At 32.3% G+C, this 20841-nt stretch overlaps 1 protein-coding gene across 2 annotated transcripts in view; it reads right to left on the reverse strand.

Moving 5' to 3' along the window:
* LOC139501535 (basement membrane-specific heparan sulfate proteoglycan core protein-like) overlaps positions 1–20841 on the reverse strand; it is a 182659-nt gene that overhangs the window by 92115 nt on the left and 69703 nt on the right. For both annotated transcript variants that reach the window (XM_071290646.1, XM_071290645.1), the window contains 13 exons: positions 15676–15918; positions 15178–15291; positions 14188–14307; positions 13345–13452; positions 11282–11389; positions 9678–9805; positions 8496–8637; positions 6808–6951; positions 5913–6029; positions 5093–5224; positions 3920–4207; positions 2196–2323; positions 850–1023 (listed from right to left, as the gene is read on the reverse strand). In XM_071290646.1, the coding sequence (XP_071146747.1) occupies positions 850–1023; positions 2196–2323; positions 3920–4207; positions 5093–5224; positions 5913–6029; positions 6808–6951; positions 8496–8637; positions 9678–9805; positions 11282–11389; positions 13345–13452; positions 14188–14307; positions 15178–15291; positions 15676–15918 (1946 nt within the window). The remainder of the gene's footprint in view (positions 1–849; positions 1024–2195; positions 2324–3919; positions 4208–5092; positions 5225–5912; positions 6030–6807; positions 6952–8495; positions 8638–9677; positions 9806–11281; positions 11390–13344; positions 13453–14187; positions 14308–15177; positions 15292–15675; positions 15919–20841) is intronic.

Consider the following 20841-nt stretch of genomic DNA (forward strand, 5'->3'; position numbering starts at 1 on the left):
TATAATATGACCTTGACTTTTGACTTTGACCTAATTTTCATTTTTTTGGACCAAGGATCTCAAATCAAAATACCTTAAGTCTCTATCACTTATGGTTTACCAGTTTGAAACGCAATTCACTTATATCAAATACATAAAGGGGAACAACTCTCATATGGAGTCTCCGGATAGCTTCGGTCCAAATTAAACTCCGAATCCTGAAGATGTAACGAGCAATTTGGTAAAATAAATTTGTCGTAATCTTTTATGGTTGCGAAGGAGTAGTGGCCACAAGAAAAACAGTGTTTGTGGAGATAACTCTTACAACGTAAAGTATTTGGTTACGCCTTTGTCAATTTTTAAAGCGTATAAACTATATGATATCATATTCCAAGTATCTAAGCGACATCTTTGAAACATCAACAATACGCAACAAAAAAATTAGGCGGAAGAAAAAAAAAAAAAAATCTATTGTATGGAGAGTTGTCTCATTGGCACTCATACATAATCTTCCTATATCTATTGTATGGAGAGTTGTCTCATTGGCACTCATACATAATCTTCCTATATCTATTGTATGGAGAGTTGTCTCATTGGCACTCATACATAATCTTCCTATATCTATTGTATGGAGAGTTGTCTCATTGGCACTCATACATAATCTTCCTATATCTATTGGATGGAGAGTTGTCTCATTGGCACTCATACATAATCTTCCTATATCTATTGGATGGAGAGTTGTCTCATTGGCACTCATACATAATCTTCCTATATCTATTGTATGTAGATTTTAGAAAAAAACAAAAGTCAAATAACTTCAAATGCACAAAATCTAATATCTTCGAAAATAAAAGAATTTATAATAATTACCCTTTCACTCAGAAACTCGCTGGGAAGGCTCCAGTAATAATACATATTGGGTGAAAGTCGGTCAAATCTTGGCACCTGTGCACCCCTCAATGATGGCAGCTGCTGGACATAGGCTGTCTCAACTGTCCTTGATGAATTTGTGTCTAACAATTTCATCTCACCAACTAGATTTATCTGAAAGATATAAGAACAAAATTGAAACTAATAGCCTTCCAAAATGTTTTAGTATAGCTATTTAACATTTCATATTCACTTATGCCTCTTTTTTGTTAAGCATTAGCTAGCAGACATTTTAATGATTTTCTAATTTAACTGATGTTTTCGTCATAATAAGTAAAATTCTAATTTCAATAACTTTCACACAAATTATTACACTGGTATTTATCTAATTTTGAAATTGGAGTACTCTACTGGTCTTGTGTTGTGTCATCTTCACTTCACTAAAATTCTTATGTGTTCTGTCATTTAACTACACTACAGGTCATTTCACATCAAATTGTCTACACTAATGTTCATGAGTCATGTCATTTCTTCTACACTACTGTTCATGAGTCATGTCATTTCTTCTACACTACAGTTCATGAGTCATGTCATTTCTTCTACACTACTGTTCATGAGTCGTGTCATTTCTTCTACACTACAGTTCATGAGTCATGTCATTTCTTCTACACTACTTCATGAGTCGTGTCATCTCTACTACACTTCCATTTAGGTGTGTCAGTCTGACTCAAGTTATTTATACTACACTACATTTCATGTGTCATCTATACTACACTGAACAATTCAAATGATTGTGTGTCATAATTACTACACTACAGTCAGTGTTTTGTGTCATCCCTACTACATCACAGTTCATAAATTTTCATCAATACACCACCAGTTCATGTGTTGTCATCACTACACCAGTTCATGTGTTGTCATCACTACACCAGTTCATGTGTAGTTCATGTGTTGTCATCGCTACACCAGTTCATGTGTTGTCATCACTACACCAGTTCATGTGTAGTTCATGTGTTGTCATCACTACACCAGTTCATGTGTTGTCATCACTACACCAGTTCATGTGTAGTTCATGTGTTGTCATTGCTACACCAGTTCATGTGACATTTCATCTTTACTACACTATATTTCATGTCTTGTGTCACCTTTTATAGATGACAACTATGTCATTTTTACCACACTACAATTTTATGTTATGTCAGTGATCAATACCACACTACATGAGTTTTGTCATTGTTACTTCACTATGTTCAGGTGGATTTTGTGGCTTCCACATATCCACATTAGGAGTGGATAAAGAGTGGATTCCCAGCAGAATTAAAAATTTCTAAAAATAAACCAAATACCTGTGAAATTTGTAAATTGCTGCTGTAACATTCGTCAGAGTGTCCAAAACAGAAACAACGAACACAATCACCAGTGACAGAAGCTTCAACGTTGAAATATGGCTGTTGGCAAAGTCCTGCTGGATATCCTAATAATAAAACAAAAAAATATTTATTTTTAATTTTATTCCTTCTAGGCTAATCCAGTGAAAATGATGGCTTCTTGAATAAAATTGTTTTAAACTGTTCCTTTTAAGCCATTCTATCCCAATTTCTCAAGTAAAATTTAAATCTTTTTTAACCCAAAACAAATAAAATATTAAAATAAAATATTTTAACTTTCATAATACAAAATGTACATATTGAGAACAATATTTTATTTCTTCTTACATTTTCAATCTTTTTTTTTTTAACACAAAACAAATAAAATATCAAAATAAAACATGTGAACCGACATATACAAATGTATGTGCTTCAGGCAGAAATGGGAGAGTGTGCATTGGAAAAAATTGTAGATTAAACAAAAAATTTTGTCCAATTTATATACATTGCCTGACTGGTTGAATATTTTTATTTGATCAACTTGTGGTTTGTTTGGTCTCAGTTCTTCGTTGGTCAAAATTCAATTATGACGTCAAAATTCAATTATGACGCCAAATTTTCTAGCTTTCATTTTAAATACTATTTTGATATCACGAAATAAATTTAACCAATGATGTCACATACAAAGAAAACTTTCCTCAGATCATTTGATAAATTATGTAAAAACAAGAATGTGTCCATAGTACACGGATGCCCCACTCCCATTATCATTTTCTATGTTCAGTGGACCATGAAATTGGTGTCAAAAGTGTAATTGTGCTTTAAAATTAGAAAGATCATATCATAAGCAACTAGTGTACTAAGTTTCAAGTTGATTGGACTTCAGCTTCATCAAAAACTACCTTGACCAAAAACTTTAACCTGAAGTCGGACGAACAAACGAACGAACAGACGGACGGATGAACGAACGAACGAACGGAGCCACAGACCAGAAAACATAATGCCCCTCTACTATCGTAGGTGGGGCATAAAAATATCATTAGAGAAACAGTAACCACCACCAAATCTTCTCCAAAACAATATTACTCCAGACTAGACAGGTATTATCATTTCTAAAACCTGAGGCTTCACAAGCATTTTAAATGTTAAAACTTTTAAAAGTACTACATTTATTAAAAATACTTGTTCAGCCTCAACTTTTATGTATGACTGTCTAAAGTCAAAAAACATAGTATCAGAATTGATGCAGAGGTAGAATCATTTATACATCAATAATATCAATAGGATGGGCTAAACTGGCTCACTTTATTCTTACATCCTGTATAAAGTACCTGTTATATTTTCTGTAAAAAGAAGCAGACATAATGTTCTTTATATTTTTCTCTCTATGATATAGAATTAAATAAAAGACAGAAAAGTTCTAAAAGTCAAGATCCTTTAATATGGTAAAGAAAGTTCATATTCTTATTGACAACTTACTAAATCTTAATTATTTGCTAATTTTCAATATATCAATGATAAAAATTCTGACATGCAGTTTAATTTTTGTTTTTCTGTTTCACATGAGTGCTTAATCTTTTTTGGATTTACTAGTATATTGATTAAAAAAAAATCTGTTCTTGAGGACCTTGCCCTCATGCTAGTTGTATTTCTTTCTTTTTTGAACTTTCATTTTTCAAATGTATAAGATAAACATTACTTACTTCTGACAATAATAATAGCATCTGGTGTCGCAAAGATGGAACCACGTGTGTTTATCGCTTCACATGTGTATGCACCGGAATCTTCCACACGAGCGTCTGTAATTGTCAGATTTCCTCGTCCAGCATTGCTGCTTGTGAATACACGAGGCCCAGTAGGGATATTTCCCCAGTTCAATCTCCAGACAATCAGTGGTGTAGGTGTACCAACAGCTTCACAAATAATGGTAAAACTCCCACCTAATTCTACATCTATCTTCGATACTGGTGGTAAATTGATGACGGGAGGAGCTAAAAATAAATTATACAAACAAATACTTACACTATTAGAGAAAAATATTTTACATCTATCAATTTTCTCTTAAGATAGTACATATGAAATCAAATGAGCCAAATTAATTTTAGTCAAGTTTTTTGATAAAACAGTAATAGAAATTGACCATAAAATTGTGTAAAATTTAGAATAAAAGCCTTATTTTTTTTTTAATAAATCAATAATGACTGAAGAAAAATAGTTCTGTAATCCCTCATTTTCCCTCTACCAAATGACTGCAAGATATATATAATTTATCAATCAAGGCGATAAAAACTTTACAGTTTGTTAGTGAAACGACAAAATATATCATGGTTGACTAACTTAGAAGGCCTGTGACGAATAACTCTGACAACTGAAATAGGTGTGTTATTCACCATTTTGAAGTTGATTTAATGTAGATTTATGTCATAACATTTTTCAGTGGGATACTTGAAGAATCATTGTTTGTAAAAAGTAAAAACACAAAAATACTGAACTCCGAGGAAAATTCAAAAAGGAAAATCAAAAATCAAAAGGCAAAATCAAAAGTCCAAACACATCAAACGAATGGATAACAACTGTCATATTCCTGACTTGGTACAGGCATTTTCTAATGTAGAAAATGGTGGATTGAACCTGGTTTTATAGCTAGCTAAACCTCTCACTTGTATGACAGTCGCATCAAATTCCATTACATTGTCAACGATGCATGAACAAAACAAACATACTCAACAATGAAAATTTTAATGTAAAAATTATATCCCCAAAATGTAAATTTTATGACCAAGTGTCATTTCTCAAAAATATGAATCACATACCATGTATTATATTAAAGTTTACAGTTAAAAAAAAATTATAAACTGTGACCTTTTTTAACTTACAACAGCCAATTTCGTCTGATCGATCTTGACAATCAATTTCTCCGTCACATTGGTACGACCCTGGAACACACTGATCACCTGACATACATTGGAACTCAATTGTATCGCATGGATCACCAGGTTTTCTTGTTGCTATAATGATATACAATGTAAGGTTTTTATTAATGCAAATAATGCGATTGAATGAAGTATCGCAATAATAAGAACTTGTATCTGATATGTATAACTGTATACAGATTTTCCTGAAACCACAATTTTTTGCATTTTAGTCTTTTCTACAAAGTTTGCAATAAAAAATGAAGTCAATAATTTCTGCATTCTGAATTTACAGTAATATATAATAATTTATATTAATATGATATGATATGATAATATAATATGATTATTACATGTATAGGGTAGCTTATTATCTTGATTTAAGGGGCCTAGCTAAACCATGAATTTAAATGAAAATTTAAAACTTTTATATATAGACTTGTATGCTGAATTTGTCAAAATATCGAAATTAGGTATCCATGAAAATATTTTCCTCAATTGCATCTATGAAATTGGTGCTTACATAAATAATAATAATAAAACTCACAACAATAAAAATTCTAAGGTCATGATGGATACAATGAGCATTTGGTGAAATTAAACAATTGATATTATGCATACGGAAATTTGTTTACCACTTAACAGGCATTTTTAGCAAATACAAGTGTTAAGCATGAAATGTTGGTATAAAATTCTTTTATATACCATTATAAAAATATGAAAATGAGCTGTTATTGCCAATGACACAACTATTCACTTAAAGGTTACAGTCAGAAATACATACGGCAATCTTCTTCATCTGAATTATCCCCACAATCATCATCTCCATCACAACGCCAGATCTTCATTGCACAACGGTCATTTCTACACCGGAATTCATTGGGTTCACATATTGCAGATGCTGAAATGATAACACTTCTTTTGAAAATAGAAGGATATTCATAAAAAAGAAAAAAAGTTCCTCAATTTAAAGAGTGTAAATTGCTATACTGTTGAAGATGAACATCATTCTTTTTCAATTGTAAACTAAATAAATTACACTGTTATATGTTCTGAGAAAATTTTGTAAGTTTGCTGTCACTGTTTTATTGTGTTATAGTAAAATTTTTGTCTTTCAGTTTTGCATGTGCTTTGTCTATATGTCTTTTTGTGTTTCTTTGATACATATGACATGACTCTGCACTTCACATATTCATTGTGCTATTGTGCTATGGTAAATTTTTGTCTTTAATTTTTGCTAATGTGCTTTGTCTATATGCCTTTTTGTGCTTCTTTGTTACATGTTTGTTTGTTTTTATGGTGATGAAGGTATAACACAATGCTGATTCGCTGTACACCTATTTTTTTAAAATTCTTACCTTTTATGTCTGTTTGTTTTGTTCGCAAATCTTTGTCAATATAATGGAACTTAATACAACTGTTATATAACTAAGATGTTTAGTCCACTATTTTTTCTAAATAACAAAATGCTTGTACCAAATCAGGAATATAACAGTTGTTATCCATTCGTTTGATGTGTTTGAGCTTTTGATTTTGCCATTTGATTAGTGAATCCGTTTTGAATTTTCCTCTGAGTTCAGTATTTTTGTGAATTTAACTCTTAAAACAGATTTCACTGTACATGTAAGACCACTAATTTGCTATCCCTCAAGTGGTCTATTAAACCGGTTTCACTGTACCTGTACATGAGTCTTCGTCACTGTTGTCCTCACAATCCTTGTCGCCATCACAACGATAGTCAATCGGAATACATTGTCCATTCCTACATGTTGCTTGTCCAACACCACATGGACCAACCGGTGCAGGCGTTGTTGGTACAGTTACTAAAAGTAGATTGAAATTATTCAAGACAATGCTTTTAACATGAGCAGGTACTATAATTCTCAATAATCATCCACAATCCATGATTGTTTATGATGATGATGATAAACTCCTAATCCTCTGTATTCTATCATGCCCTTATTTTCAATACAAGGGTTATGGAAAGATACTTCTAACCTTTTTCCTAAACCTCTACTTTTTTTTCACATATTCACAACAGATCTTTCTTAAATTCTTATTTCAAAGCTATTTTTAATTCTGATGAAGAATTTAATGTAGTTTTTATCATTACATGGAACATGGCAGATTAATCCTATAAAATCTATTATGTAGAGACAAGTTATTAATACCCTCCACTCTGTTTAAGCCATATTTCCATGTATTGCAACATTAGATCCTCACTTTGCCAGACTACAAGCCTGGCCAATTCTGTGTGCGTCCTGTCATTGTAGAAACCAGAGCAGATATAATCTCCTGCATCAGTGATATAAAGGCTAGGTACTTACTTTGCCTGACTACAAGCCTTACTAATTCTGTGTATGTCCTGTCATTGTAGATACCAGAGCAGATATAATCTCCAGCATCAGTGATATCAAGGCTAGGTACTTACTTTGCCAGACTACAAGCCTGGCTGATTCTGTGTGCGACCTGTCATTGTAGATACCAGAAGAGATATAATCTCCTGCATCAGTGATATCAAGGCTAGGTACTTACTTTGCCTGACTACAAGCCTTGCTAATTCTGTGTATGTCCTGTCATTGTAGATACCAGAGCAGATATAATCTCCTGCATCAGTGATATAAAGGCTAGGTACTTACTTTGCCTGACTACAAGCCTTACTAATTCTGTGTATGTCCTGTCATTGTAGATACCAGAGCAGATATAATCTCCAGCATCAGTGATATCAAGGCTAGGTACTTACTTTGCCAGACTACAAGCCTGGCTGATTCTGTGTGCGACCTGTCATTGTAGATACCAGAAGAGATATAATCTCCTGCATCAGTGATATCAAGGCTAGGTACTTACTTTGCCTGACTACAAGCCTTGCTAATTCTGTGTATGTCCTGTCATTGTAGATCCCAGAGCAGATATAATCTCTTGCATCAGTGATATCAAGGCTAGGTACTTACTTTGCCAGACTACAAGCCTGGCTGATTCTGTGTGCGTCCTGTCATTGTAGATACCAGAGCAGATATAATCTCCTGCATCAGTGATATCAAGGCTAGGTACTTACTTTGCCAGACTACAAGCCTTGCTAATTCTGTGTATGTCCTGTCATTGTAGATACCAGAGCAGATATAATCTCTTGCATCAGTAATATCAAGGCTACGTACTTACTTTGCCTGACTACAAGCCTGGCTGATTCTGTGTATGTCCTGTCATTGTAGATACCAGAGCAGATATAATCTCCTGCATCAGTGATATCAAGGCTAGGTACTTACTTTGCCAGACTACAAGCCTTGCTAATTCTGTGTATGTCCTGTCATTGTAGATACCAGAGCAGATATAATCTCCTGCATCAGTGATATCAAGGCTACGTACTTACTTTGCCTGACTACAAGCCTGGCTGATTCTGTGTATGTCCTGTCATTGTAGATACCAGAGCAGATATAATCTCCTGCATCAGTAATATCAAGGTTAGGTATGATGAGACGACCTCTCTCCACGGTAGCTTTAGGTTGTATATCCTACAAAAAAGACAGAAAATTCATAATATAGTGATAATCAATAGTGTATAATTACATTACATGAAGGTTTCATTATAATACATTATTTTGATTGGCTAACAGCAATCTGGCATCATTCTTAATTTACATTCATTTCAAAACAAAAAAGGAACATTTTCATGATGACACACACTTTCACAATTAAGAGCTCAATTAAATGAAAGAAAAACTTGATTGAAATCTTTATGAACCTAGGAAAATAATGTTATTATAAGCATTGCTTTGACTGTTATCTGCTGTTTGGTCGGATTGTTGTCTTTTTGACATATTCCCCATTTCCATTCTCAATTTTATTCTTTTAGTATATAGGGCTGTAAAAGCATTGATTGAGCACACATTTTTAGATTGAAGCCAATACAATATGTACTTCTGGCAAAGCTTATACCCCCCCCCTAATTAATTTACAAAAAGAAGCATTTAATTCTTAAAGCAACATTCTACATTCTTGAAAAAGGAGGATAGCACCGAGTTAAGAAGTAACCTAGACATGTACACTTCCTCAAGTTTGAAAAACCATTTATAATATCTATTATCTATTTAAACATATACACTTGTCCTAGACAATATCTGACATCATACATTCTCTTTAATCTTTACTCAGAAAAACTAAAATCACTTGGGCAGCCTTAGATGCAAAATTATCACACAGAAAGATTTGAGATAAATGTGATTAAAAAATTTAGTTTTTATGTCAAAATTAAAATTAGGTACTCTGTTGATTCATTATTTTATGAAATTTTGAATCGATCTTACTGACAGATAATTTCCTTTCTGAACACAGTAGAGTGATATGATAATTTATTGCCAGAAGGTAAAAGCCTACATGCCCTTTGTCAATGAAATCAACAATGTCGTCATAGGTAAAATAGCAATTAATAAACAGATTATCATTGGTCATTTCTACTCGATTGCTTTTCTCACTTTTCGCCGTACCAGCTCAAGCAAGAATAATCAATCTTGTTGAGATTACCAAAGATAACCTATAAATTTTAGACACTTACAATATTTCCATTTCTGTACCATTCTAATGGTGTGTCTGCTGGTGATATAGTACACTCAAAATAAGCCTGAGAACCTACTCTCAAAGTCATCTCTCTGGGAGTAATGCTGATGGTTACTTGTTGAGAAGCTACAAAAGAAAATAATATTGTTATTTTTTACAATATATATTATTTACTATAATATCATGCAACATCTTTACTTTAAGTCATTAGGTCTGGGAACACAGTTATCTTCTTTCAATTTTTGTTGAGCAGAAATGAGATTTGGTTAAGTAAAAATAGGTGTAATTTCCTCTTCTCGGAAGCTCTCTGGCTTCACCCACACCCATACCATAGTCTTTCTGTTTTGTGATGCCTAGAGAAAACCAGGTGCTCCACAGGGCACAGCTTTATATCACCACAGAGGGTGAACCCTGAACAGTTGGGGCAAGTATGGACACAACATTCAAGCTTGATACAGCTCTGAATTTGGATTGAGATCAAATTCTTGACATAATACGAGTTTCTGACGCCGAACAAATGTCAAGATCTTACAAATCTATTATGCAATATTGTGCAATTAAAGATTTCTTCTTCAAACAATTCAAAAATTTGGTTATTGAGAAACTTGAAAAAAAAAATGGAAATCTATTACCACCCTCCTTTTTTTTTGCAATAAGTCCAAAACCTGACATTTCTTTATACATTATTTACAAGTAGTGTAAGGGAACTAAATCCAAACATACCAAACATTGTATGTTAAATGTTTTAGAAATCTCCCTTACACTGCTTTTAAATTTTCTTAATAGTCCACTGACCAGAAATACCTAGCTTTTCACATTTTTTGCCCCTAATTCCGAAACATTTTGAGCCATAACCCCCTAAAGTCAATATTAACCATCCCATCATGGTATGGAAACTGGTATAATTTCAGAGAGATTCATACACTTAAACACAAGTTATTGTTTGAAGACTACAAAATGCTTATTTTGGGCCCCTTTTGGGCCCCTAATTCCTAAACTATTGGGACCATAACCTCTAAAATCAATCCCAACTTTTCTTTAGTAGTATTAAACCTTCTGGTAAAAATTTATAGAGATCCATTAACTAAATCAAAGTAGTTGTCTGGAAACTAAATGCGTATTCGGACGACGATGAAGAATTGATATCATTATATGACGCAAATTTTTTTTTGCGCTCGTGTAATGAGCTGATGAAGTTTTCTGAATTTTTAATCTTTTTAATTACAGAATACCATACTACAAAGATCATTTTACCCACAGAAATAGAAAATTGAAATGATTGTCCCTGGGGCACCTCACTAAGAACTATTTAGAAACTGAAATAGATAAATCAGAGTAAATAAAAGCAAAATTCAATAATATGAAATATGTAATCCTCCATGCCTCAACAGAATGAAACATTTGACTCAACTTTTCCCTTTTTTTTTTTACAAATATAAGAATTTCAAATTATTTTTTCTGTGTAGATTTTTGTTCTCTAATTAAGCTATTTTCTTAATGTAATACTACATCTTTCTAAATTGTAATGAATACTTGTCAGGTATTTTAAAAGTTCCAATCATTTTATAAACTGTTGTGTTTGTATATTGCAAATTTACATACGACAATTCAGTTCATCTGATCCATCACGACAATCTGATCTCCTGTCACATCTACGGTCAGCAGGGATACAGTCTCCACTTCTACATGTAAATTCATTTGGTTGACATCCTGTAATGAAAAAGTTTAAGTGTACCGTTGTATGTCCAAAGCCAGCATGAATAAAGTCTCATCTTGAGTATCTTATTATTTAAAGTTTGACCTGTTATCCTGTAATTTCTACAATCAGCAGGTATACAGTCTCAAATTGTTTCACTTTATCCTTTTATTGCATTTTCATCTATATTTGCTGTTTTAGCTTAAAGATTTATATAGTTATACACATTAATTTAGTAATTTATTTAAACAGTCCCATCGATTAATCAGGACAAAGCTATTAGTCATTAAATCAAAGCTATAAAAGTACTGTGGATTCATTTATTTTTCGTGGTTTCACAATTTTGTTTGATTGAAGAAAAAAAATAATTCCTGGATATCTGATTTTGTGGATTTTGCCAAAGTCTATGAACAAATCTATTTTAAATGTGTTCCTGTTTTGAATATCTGAATTCATGTTTTACCAACACCTAAGAAAATTAGTTTACCAAGAATATTATTAAGGATGTATTCTTCTGACTTTTCAGTCTCGTTCAGTCTCGTTGAAATCTTGTTCTTGAATTATTTCCAAAACATGTGATACAAGTGAAAAATATCAATGAATTTTAAAAATATTATAATCAAACATAACTCTGTGAAAAAATTGTGTATTTACAATGAATGGTTTTTGAGTAATCCAGTTTTCAAATTTTACCACCAATCAAGTCTATTTTTAGCCAAAATTTTGAGAAAATAGGTGAGGGGCACAAAAAATGATTTTACAAGAACCATGTACATCCCATATCATTTTTGTCTTTTCAAATTTTTTAGATATGTATTTTTTTCAATCATCTATAACAAAAAAGCTTAAATAATATGCATTTTGTTCTTAAAATTGAGAAAAATCACAAAAATACAAAATTGACAGCATAGTAAATTTTACACAAAAAAGCCTCAAAATATGATAAAACTTTCTTTTATTAACACCTACCTATAGTTTTTTTAAGTAAAGGAGTAGGGGCATTAAGGCCTGGTTTTGGCCCAAGAAAATAAAATGTTTGATAACTTTTTCAAATTGGAACATAATCTTTAGAAATGCACAGGGTCAAGAAATATAAATGAAAAACATTAAGATTCTTATGTGATGACGTCACAATTACGTCATAATATATACTGTTTTCACAAAAACGATGAAAATTCAGAATTTATGCAGTTTTCAATCTTTATTTCTGTTGTGGAAACATCGTGCGCAGCCAAGAAACAACAAAATAATTTAACTGAAGCTTTATCATTACTATTGACAAAATCTCACCAAATATAAAGTTGTTTCTTGCGTGCGCACATACTTTTCCAATCGAAAATATACTTAAAAATTTGATGAAAAACAAGGAAAATCACAAAATTTTACAAAATAGGCAAATTAAGGCATGATTTGTTGCAATGTTAACTTGTTTAATGTCCAAAATTATTTAGTTTTTCTGAATACCTTCTACCTGAGATACTTTTCAGTAATTTTAAAATATGTATGATAACTTTCAAATTTGCAGTAATTTTTGGGCCAAATAAGGGCCTTATTGCCCCTACTCCTTTATTCAGATTGGTCCACTTCATCTTTATAGAAAGAATGAAAAAAAGTTTAATTGTGGAACTGTAATAATAGTCCAAAAATAGGTAAAAATCGATGAAAAATGGGAAAATCATCAAAACTGTGCATTTTCAAAGGGCTGTAGCAAAAAAAGAAGTGCACCACCATATGCTTTTTTCTTCACCAATTATTTTGTTACAGTCTTATAAACCAAAAAATCAGGTTAAGAAAAAAAGTTTAATTCTAGAAATTTTTGGCTCCTCAGAGGTGTACATCCTTAAATCCACAGTCAATTTAAAATGTATTCTTAACATGTTCAGAATCTAAACAACTGCTTAGCAAACAATCATATACAGATGTCTGATGATTTTAGCTAAAATGTGTAGAATTGACCGTTATAACTTACCACATCCCTCTTCATCAGAGTTGTCCAAACAATCCCTGTTACGATCACATTGCCTCCTGTTATCAATACACTGACCATTACTGCAGCGGAACTCGTTGGGTTTACAAGCTGTGATAAAAATAACACAACATATATTTTATACTTTGAAAGCACTTTTCTGAATGTAAATTCCTCAGGAATGGTCAAACCTTAACACAACAGGTGACGAAAGGGTAGCAGGATCTGCTTACTCCTCCAAAGTTAATGAAATTACTGCCGGTTTTTTTATGGGGTTCTTTTTTCTCAGTATAGTTTTTTTATTTTGTGCTTTGTTTTCTGTTGTTTGTGTTGTGGTTGTTGTTTTTGCCATTGAATTGTCAGTCTGTTGTTGACTTATGAGTTTGGTATCATCTCTCTTTAACCAGGGATGTAAAGTTGCATCATCACACGCACTGGAATATTGTCCATTGCCTTAACATTTTCTTCTTTCATATTATCAGTTTCCTTCTAATTTAAACAAAAATACACTAAACAACAACAGTAGGTGTTAATCTGAAAAGGATTTTAAACATATGAAGGTTTGTATACTTAAAAAATCCTTTTTGTCAATGATGCTTAAAGAATAAGTTTCTAGCAAATATAAGAAGTAAAAATTGTAAGGAACTGTAAACAAATCGCAAATTGCAATAATAAATCGTCTTAGGTGTCCAAATCAACAAGACTCTGTACCAAGTCAGAAATATGACAGTTGTTATCCATTCGTTTGACTTGTTTGAGCTTTTGATTATGCCATTTGATTAATGACTTTCTGCTTTTAATTTTTCCTCACAGTTTGGCATTTTTGTTATTTGACTTTATTCTTACCACAGCCTTCCTCGTCAGTTCTATCAGAACAGTCAGCGAAACCATCACATTTTCTAGCTGCTGGTATACACTGGAATTGTTGTGTACAAGTAAACTGATCAGCACGACAATTCAATGTAGCTACAAGAGAAAAAGAAGACATAATTAAAAGGATTCCTGTAAACCAACTTTACTTCACGTTTTACCAATTTTAGTCCATATCACAGCTTTTAAATTTTGCTATTTTCTAATTTACTTGATGTAGTTTAATAAGTAAAGATCCAAGTTTGACATTTTCACAACAATTTCGCATCATTTTACTACTATTATGGAAGTCGTGAAATCAAAACCTTGCAAAGATAAGTTGGTTTACAGTATTTCAAATCTGTCCGCAATCCAGTGTTTTGATCATTCTTAATTTTAATTGCATTGCATGCATTCTTTACCACAAAAAATCAAATATTTCACAAAAAAACAATTGATCTAGTTTATCAGTGAAGGGTAATAGAATATTTGACATGGGATAACATAAATTATCTCCCTTGTTTTAACCAATCAATGTCTAGCATTTTGACATTAAGCATGATAAATTTGTCAGCTTCTATAGTAAACAAGTTTTCTTTTGAAGCTGGCAAATGTCTTTTCTTATTTATTTTTGTGGCAATTGCCAATTTCATTCAATTGAATCTGCAACTGCATGTTTAAACTTATACATTTTATGTACTGTAAATTTAAAAATTAGTGTGAGCATTTATTATTGCTATTATTGTAGACAATGTGAGTTATTGTCAGATTAATCTGCATACAAATAAATGTATCAGATATCAGAATGTGTGTTCTTATTACTGCGATACTCCCCCAGTCGCATTATAATTTGCATAAATAGAACATCACAATTATTTCTGAATTTACATTAAATACATGTTTTCAGCAACTTATTTCTACATGTCTATCAAATTACAAATGCTGAAAAAAAAACTCAATCTCAAACTTTTGAAAAACTAAACTTACGACAATTATTTTCGTCAGAATTGTCGACACAGTCTCTAACACCATCACACTCTTTAACCAGGTTGATGCATGTACCATCACTACAACGGAATTCATCAGGGCGACATGTGGATACTACAAAAGTCAAACAAAAGTTCTTTGATAAACAATTATTCTGAAACATTACAGGTTGTTATTCACCAATCACCACCAAGTTTTAAAAAAAAACAACAACATTAAATCTGGATGATAAATTTTTGTTTGTAAATTGTTGTAACTGGTTAATTTTCATTTATGAATTTCAAAGCCAAAGCTGATGTGTACAGCATTTTTTTTGTCTTCTTGTCTGATTTAGACAATGAAAATGAAAAAGTATTTTTTTCTTCTGAATCCACACAGTACCTTGGAATCATTAAATTTCCTTGGTAAGAATCTTTGTATTTTCCTTGAAACCTGATTCTTTACTTTTCTATCGTTCTTTGTAGAAGCAAGTAGAAAGTATGAATACTTGATACTCACCACATCTGCTATGTTCATCTGAGCGATCAGTACAGTCAGTAATTCCATCACACTCCTGCATGGCATCAATACACTTGGTACCATCTCTACACTGGAACTGTCTTAGACTTGGACAACCACAATATTTAGGAAACTCATCTGACCCATCTCTGCACTCTGTACGGCCATTACAGCCACTTCCTTGTCTGGCACATGACCCGTCATCACAGACGTACTGACCTGTACGACATGGACCTCCTGGGCCTGTAGAGAAAAAAAAAGGTTCAAAATAAAAATATTTTCATAAAAGAGGAGTTTATCAAAATAAAATAAATCATACATGACACATCCAGAAAAACACTTCGGACGCAAGAAATTATTAAACATACATGAATATATATATTGTTAAGGGGTGGTGATCTCAACGATTTTCAAATTCTCAAACAGGAGCGTGGGGTAACCCAAGGGACACACCCTATATGTAATCTGATTTGTTATATTGTCCCATACATGAATATAAATGGTTTAGGGGTGGTGATCTCAGCCGTTTTCAAATTTTAAAACAGGAGGGGTGGGGTGACCCCCAGCGACTCCCCTATTATTTCACTTTATTTTTTATATTGTCACAAACATGAATATATATGGTTAAGGGGAGGGGGTCTCTACAGTTTCCAAGTTCTCAAACAGGAGAGTGTACAGTGACCACAGCCGGGACTCCCCCTATATTTTATTTGATTTATTATATTGTCCCATACATGAATATATCTGGTTTAGGGGTTGGGATCTCAACCGTTTCCAAGTTCTCAAACAGGAGGGTGTGGGGTGACTCCAGGAACTCCCACTATATTTCATTTTATTTATTATATTGTCCCATACTTGAATATATATTGTGTTTAGGGGTGGCCGGATCTCGACCGTTTCGTAAGTTTCCAAACAGGAGGGGGTTGGTGACCCCATGGTATCCCCCTATATTTCATTTGATTAGTTATATTGTCCCATACATGAGTATGTATGGTTTTGGGGGCGGGGAACTCGACCATTTCCAAGTTCTCAAACGGGAGGGGATGGGGCAACTCCAGGGACTCCCCTTATATTTCTGATATAACTGACCCTTCAAAATTGAGAAAAAAATACCCCTTCAAAATTGCAGTAATATGTTTACACTTTAAAAGCATCTTACATGCATTATCAACATTTATCACTGCTGATAAAGAAAATTTATACTGTGACCAGGAACATATATATTGTTAAATATACTGTTCCCAGCTGTCAAATTGTATAGGATTTTGACATTAAAATTTGTCAAAAAGTATTTAAATTTTGAGTTTCTGTATAAAATATTTTCTGCTTTTTCTTTCTTTAACATATATCTTTTGGTTTTCAATTCTAGTGTTTATATTCATTTACCATGCACATACCTGCCAACTTTTGGAGGATTTCTTTTTGTCGAGTATCAAGTATCGAGTAACAAAAAGTGAGTATCGAGCTATAAAAATGGAGTATCGAGTTACAAAAAGCGAGTAGCGAGTAACAAAAAGTGAGTAGCGAGTTATAAAAAGTGAGTAGCGAGTTATAAAAAGTAAGTAGCGAGTACAAAAAGTGAGTAGCGAGTTATAAAAAGTGAGTAGCGAGTTATAAACAGTGAGTAGTGAGTAACAAAAAGTGAGTAGCGAGTTATAAAAAGTGAGTAGCGAGTAATAAAAACCGAGTATCGAGTTATAAAAAGTGAGTAGCGAGTAACAAAAAGCGAGTATCGAGTTATAAAAAGTAAGTATCGAGTTATAAAAAGTGAGTAGCGAGTAACAAAAAGTACTTATCATTTTTATATCAGCGCATCATAGTTCATTGCAAAGGATATTCATTTTAATTCATTAATTTAAATTGATATATTTTGTTTGCCATTTTGAAAGAACTAATGTAAAGTAATATACTAAAATACATATTATTCTTATAAATGCAGTACGACTGTGCAAGACCCCCATGTGTGTTTAAGTTTGCTTTAGCCTTACGCCCATTTCGTTGTGTCACAGCCAACTACCTTACCCCTAGATGATCATGTGTATATATTAAACTATAAACAGAGACATCTTTATTAAAATAGTACGTCAGCTTGAAATTTCCAATTAGTATAAAAAAATAATGAAAATAATAGTGAAAACCTATCTGTAAAATCGGTCCTACTAAAAAGCGCCCGGGGAAAAGAAAAAGCACCCGCAGAAGGAAAATTAGCGCCCGGAGAAGAAAATTAGCGCCCGGGAGAAGAAAATAATAATATTTTATAACAATTTTTTTTTTCCTTAAAAAATAACTAATCATTGCTTGTTTTGTCCTTAATATAAATGGGGATATGTACGATGCTACATCTAAAGTGTTGTTGCACTTATACATTTTAGATTTCAAAATTGTACATAAGTAAGAAAATAAATATAAATAAGAGTATATAGAAGAATCATGAAAGACATTGTCCTCGATCAAAATGTATATTTTGTTATTTAAAAATAATCGGTGCCTGAGGTCTAATATTTTCGTAACTGCATGGTGAACACTTTTTTATACAGATGCTGAGATAGATTTATTATATCATTTTATAAAACTAAAACTGCTTCAACATGTTCAATGGCTATGCTTATCAGGGTTTTAATGCTTAGACTTAAATTTAAACCAAACACCTGTTTTCTACCCCCTTGTTTTAACTACGGTACATGTATAGTACTGCTTTTTTTCATGTGCTGATTTATTATGTGTACCTCTTTTAATTTTTGATTAAATTAATATTTATCTGTGAAATTTGGGTTGTCTTATACATTTTTCATTTTGATATCGTTTTTGAAAAACATGTCTTTTGATGTCTTACATTTTATAAATCTTCCGCATAAACTGTGATCCATTGTTATCAATCTTTCGAAAAGTATTCATATATTATTGTTAAAATTGAAATATTCATACTTGTTTTTGTGCTTTATTACAAATGTCTATTATCTGAATTTGCAAATTAATTGTCTAAAATAAAAAAAAATCAATTTTCATCTCTTAACAAATTTGTCTCATGCCAATAAAATATCTATATATTTTCCCCGGGCGCTTTTTCTGTTCCCCGGGCGCTATATTTTCTTCTCCGGGCGCTTTTTCTTTTCCCCGGGCGCATTTTAGTAGGACCCTGTAAAATACACCTTTTCTTTACAATTAAGGAACTGAAAATAGATACAAGGAAAGAATTTTACTTTTCAAATTAAATTTTGAATTTTTAAACTTATGACAAAGTTTATAATATGTTATCCTCAATTGGAACTTTAAATAGTAATTTTTGGATTCAAAAACTTTGACTGTAATTTTTGCTCTAGTAATGATATAGGTGATGAATTTCATTACTTGTCCCATTGTGAAAGAATACTTTTATAACCATACCATAACGCTTGTTTGGAGATGAATTAAAATTGAGAATGGAAATGGGGAATGTGTCAAAGAGACAACAACCCGACCAAAGAACAGACAACAGCAGAAGGTCACAAACAGGTCTTCAATGCAGAGCGAAATTCCCAGACCAGGAGGCGTCCTTCAGCTGGCCCATAAACAAATATCTATACTACATGAACTAGTTCATTGCTAATGAACACCATACTCAACTCCTAATTGTACACAAGAAACAAAAATTAAAAATAATACAAGTCTAATTAGTATTCTTCTTGACATGCTAGTGCTTTGTATTGGAAAACGAAACAACATAACTCCGGGGAGGACTGATCCGGGGAGGACTGAGGCTATAATTTCAATTTGTATATTGGTGTTTGAATAAAAGATTTTTCATAATTACACTTTGTATTTTTATGAATAAATTTACAAATTAGCTAATTATGGGAATATTTATCAAAACGTTAAGCAATAATCCAGGAAACATACACTATATATATCTGTATTAGTTTTGTTAAAAAATGCACATTAATATTGGTAGTCAGGACCTACATGTAGTTCTTAATTGAGATCCTCATCAGATATCATATATTTTCCTTTTTGTCATATAAAGAAATGCTCGAATTTAATATGTACGTACGGGAAACAAGGAACATTATCCCCAGACAAAAAAAAATGATTCTAAATACATAGATATAGGAAAATGTGGTATATGAGTGCAATGAGACAGACTCTCCATCCAAGTAACAATTTATAGAGGTAAATCATTGTAGGTAAAAAAAACAGCCTTCAACACGGAGCCTTGGTTCACACCGAACAACAAGCTACACGTTCATAAAAGATGAATTTTATTACAAAGGATAATCATCATGAATTATACTGGAATTGTCCTTTGACCTCACTGATATTAATATGTTTATGTGTTGATCTGTGATGGGTGTATATGTTAATGAAATCCTTCACCGAATACGGGATCACAATATTACTAGTGGTAGACCCCAATGTTCAACAGTCTTCAATTTCTACCAAATATGGGCTGTCAAAAAAAAAATGTTAACATTCCAATTTTCAATAACAGTTAGATGATCATTCGTTGAAAAACAAAAAATATAAATTGTAGCTTTTGTTACTCGATACTCACTTTTTATAACTCGATACTCGCTTTTTGTTACTCGCTACTCACTTTTTATAACTCGATACTCACTTTTTATAACTCGATACTTGCTTTTTGTTACTCGCTACTCACTTTTATAACTCGATACCTGCTTTTTATAACTCTCTACTCACTTTTTGTTACTTGCTCCTCACTTTTTATAACTCGATACTCGCTTTTTGTTACTCGCTACTCACTTTTTATAACTCGATACTCACCTTTCATAACTTGATACTCGCTTTTTGCAACTTGATACTTGCTACTCGACTAAAAGTAAATCTCCAACTTTTGGGGGTTTTAGTGCGCGACAACAATTTCAAAGGTTACAATTCTTTGCGACGACTATTTTGAGTGTGCTGTTTTGTGGTCTAGAAAAAGTGTCATATTTGTAAGATGAGCTTACATGCCTTTTACTTAAGTTTATTTGCATGATTCTAGTTATTATATATCAGTAGAAATAAGTTAAATAAAAATCTACATTTTTTTTTCATTTTTATTTTTCACAGAAGTAAAATGACCCCTTGATTAAGGGAATTAAGTCCCTCATTTAAGGGATTCCTCATGTGGGTTTTTTGTTTTGTCCATGTAAAAAAAGAATAGTACATTAAATGATTTGATATTTTAAT

Source organism: Mytilus edulis, chromosome 13, assembly GCF_963676685.1.
Source record: "Mytilus edulis chromosome 13, xbMytEdul2.2, whole genome shotgun sequence".
Lineage (NCBI taxonomy): Eukaryota > Metazoa > Mollusca > Bivalvia > Mytilida > Mytilidae > Mytilus > Mytilus edulis.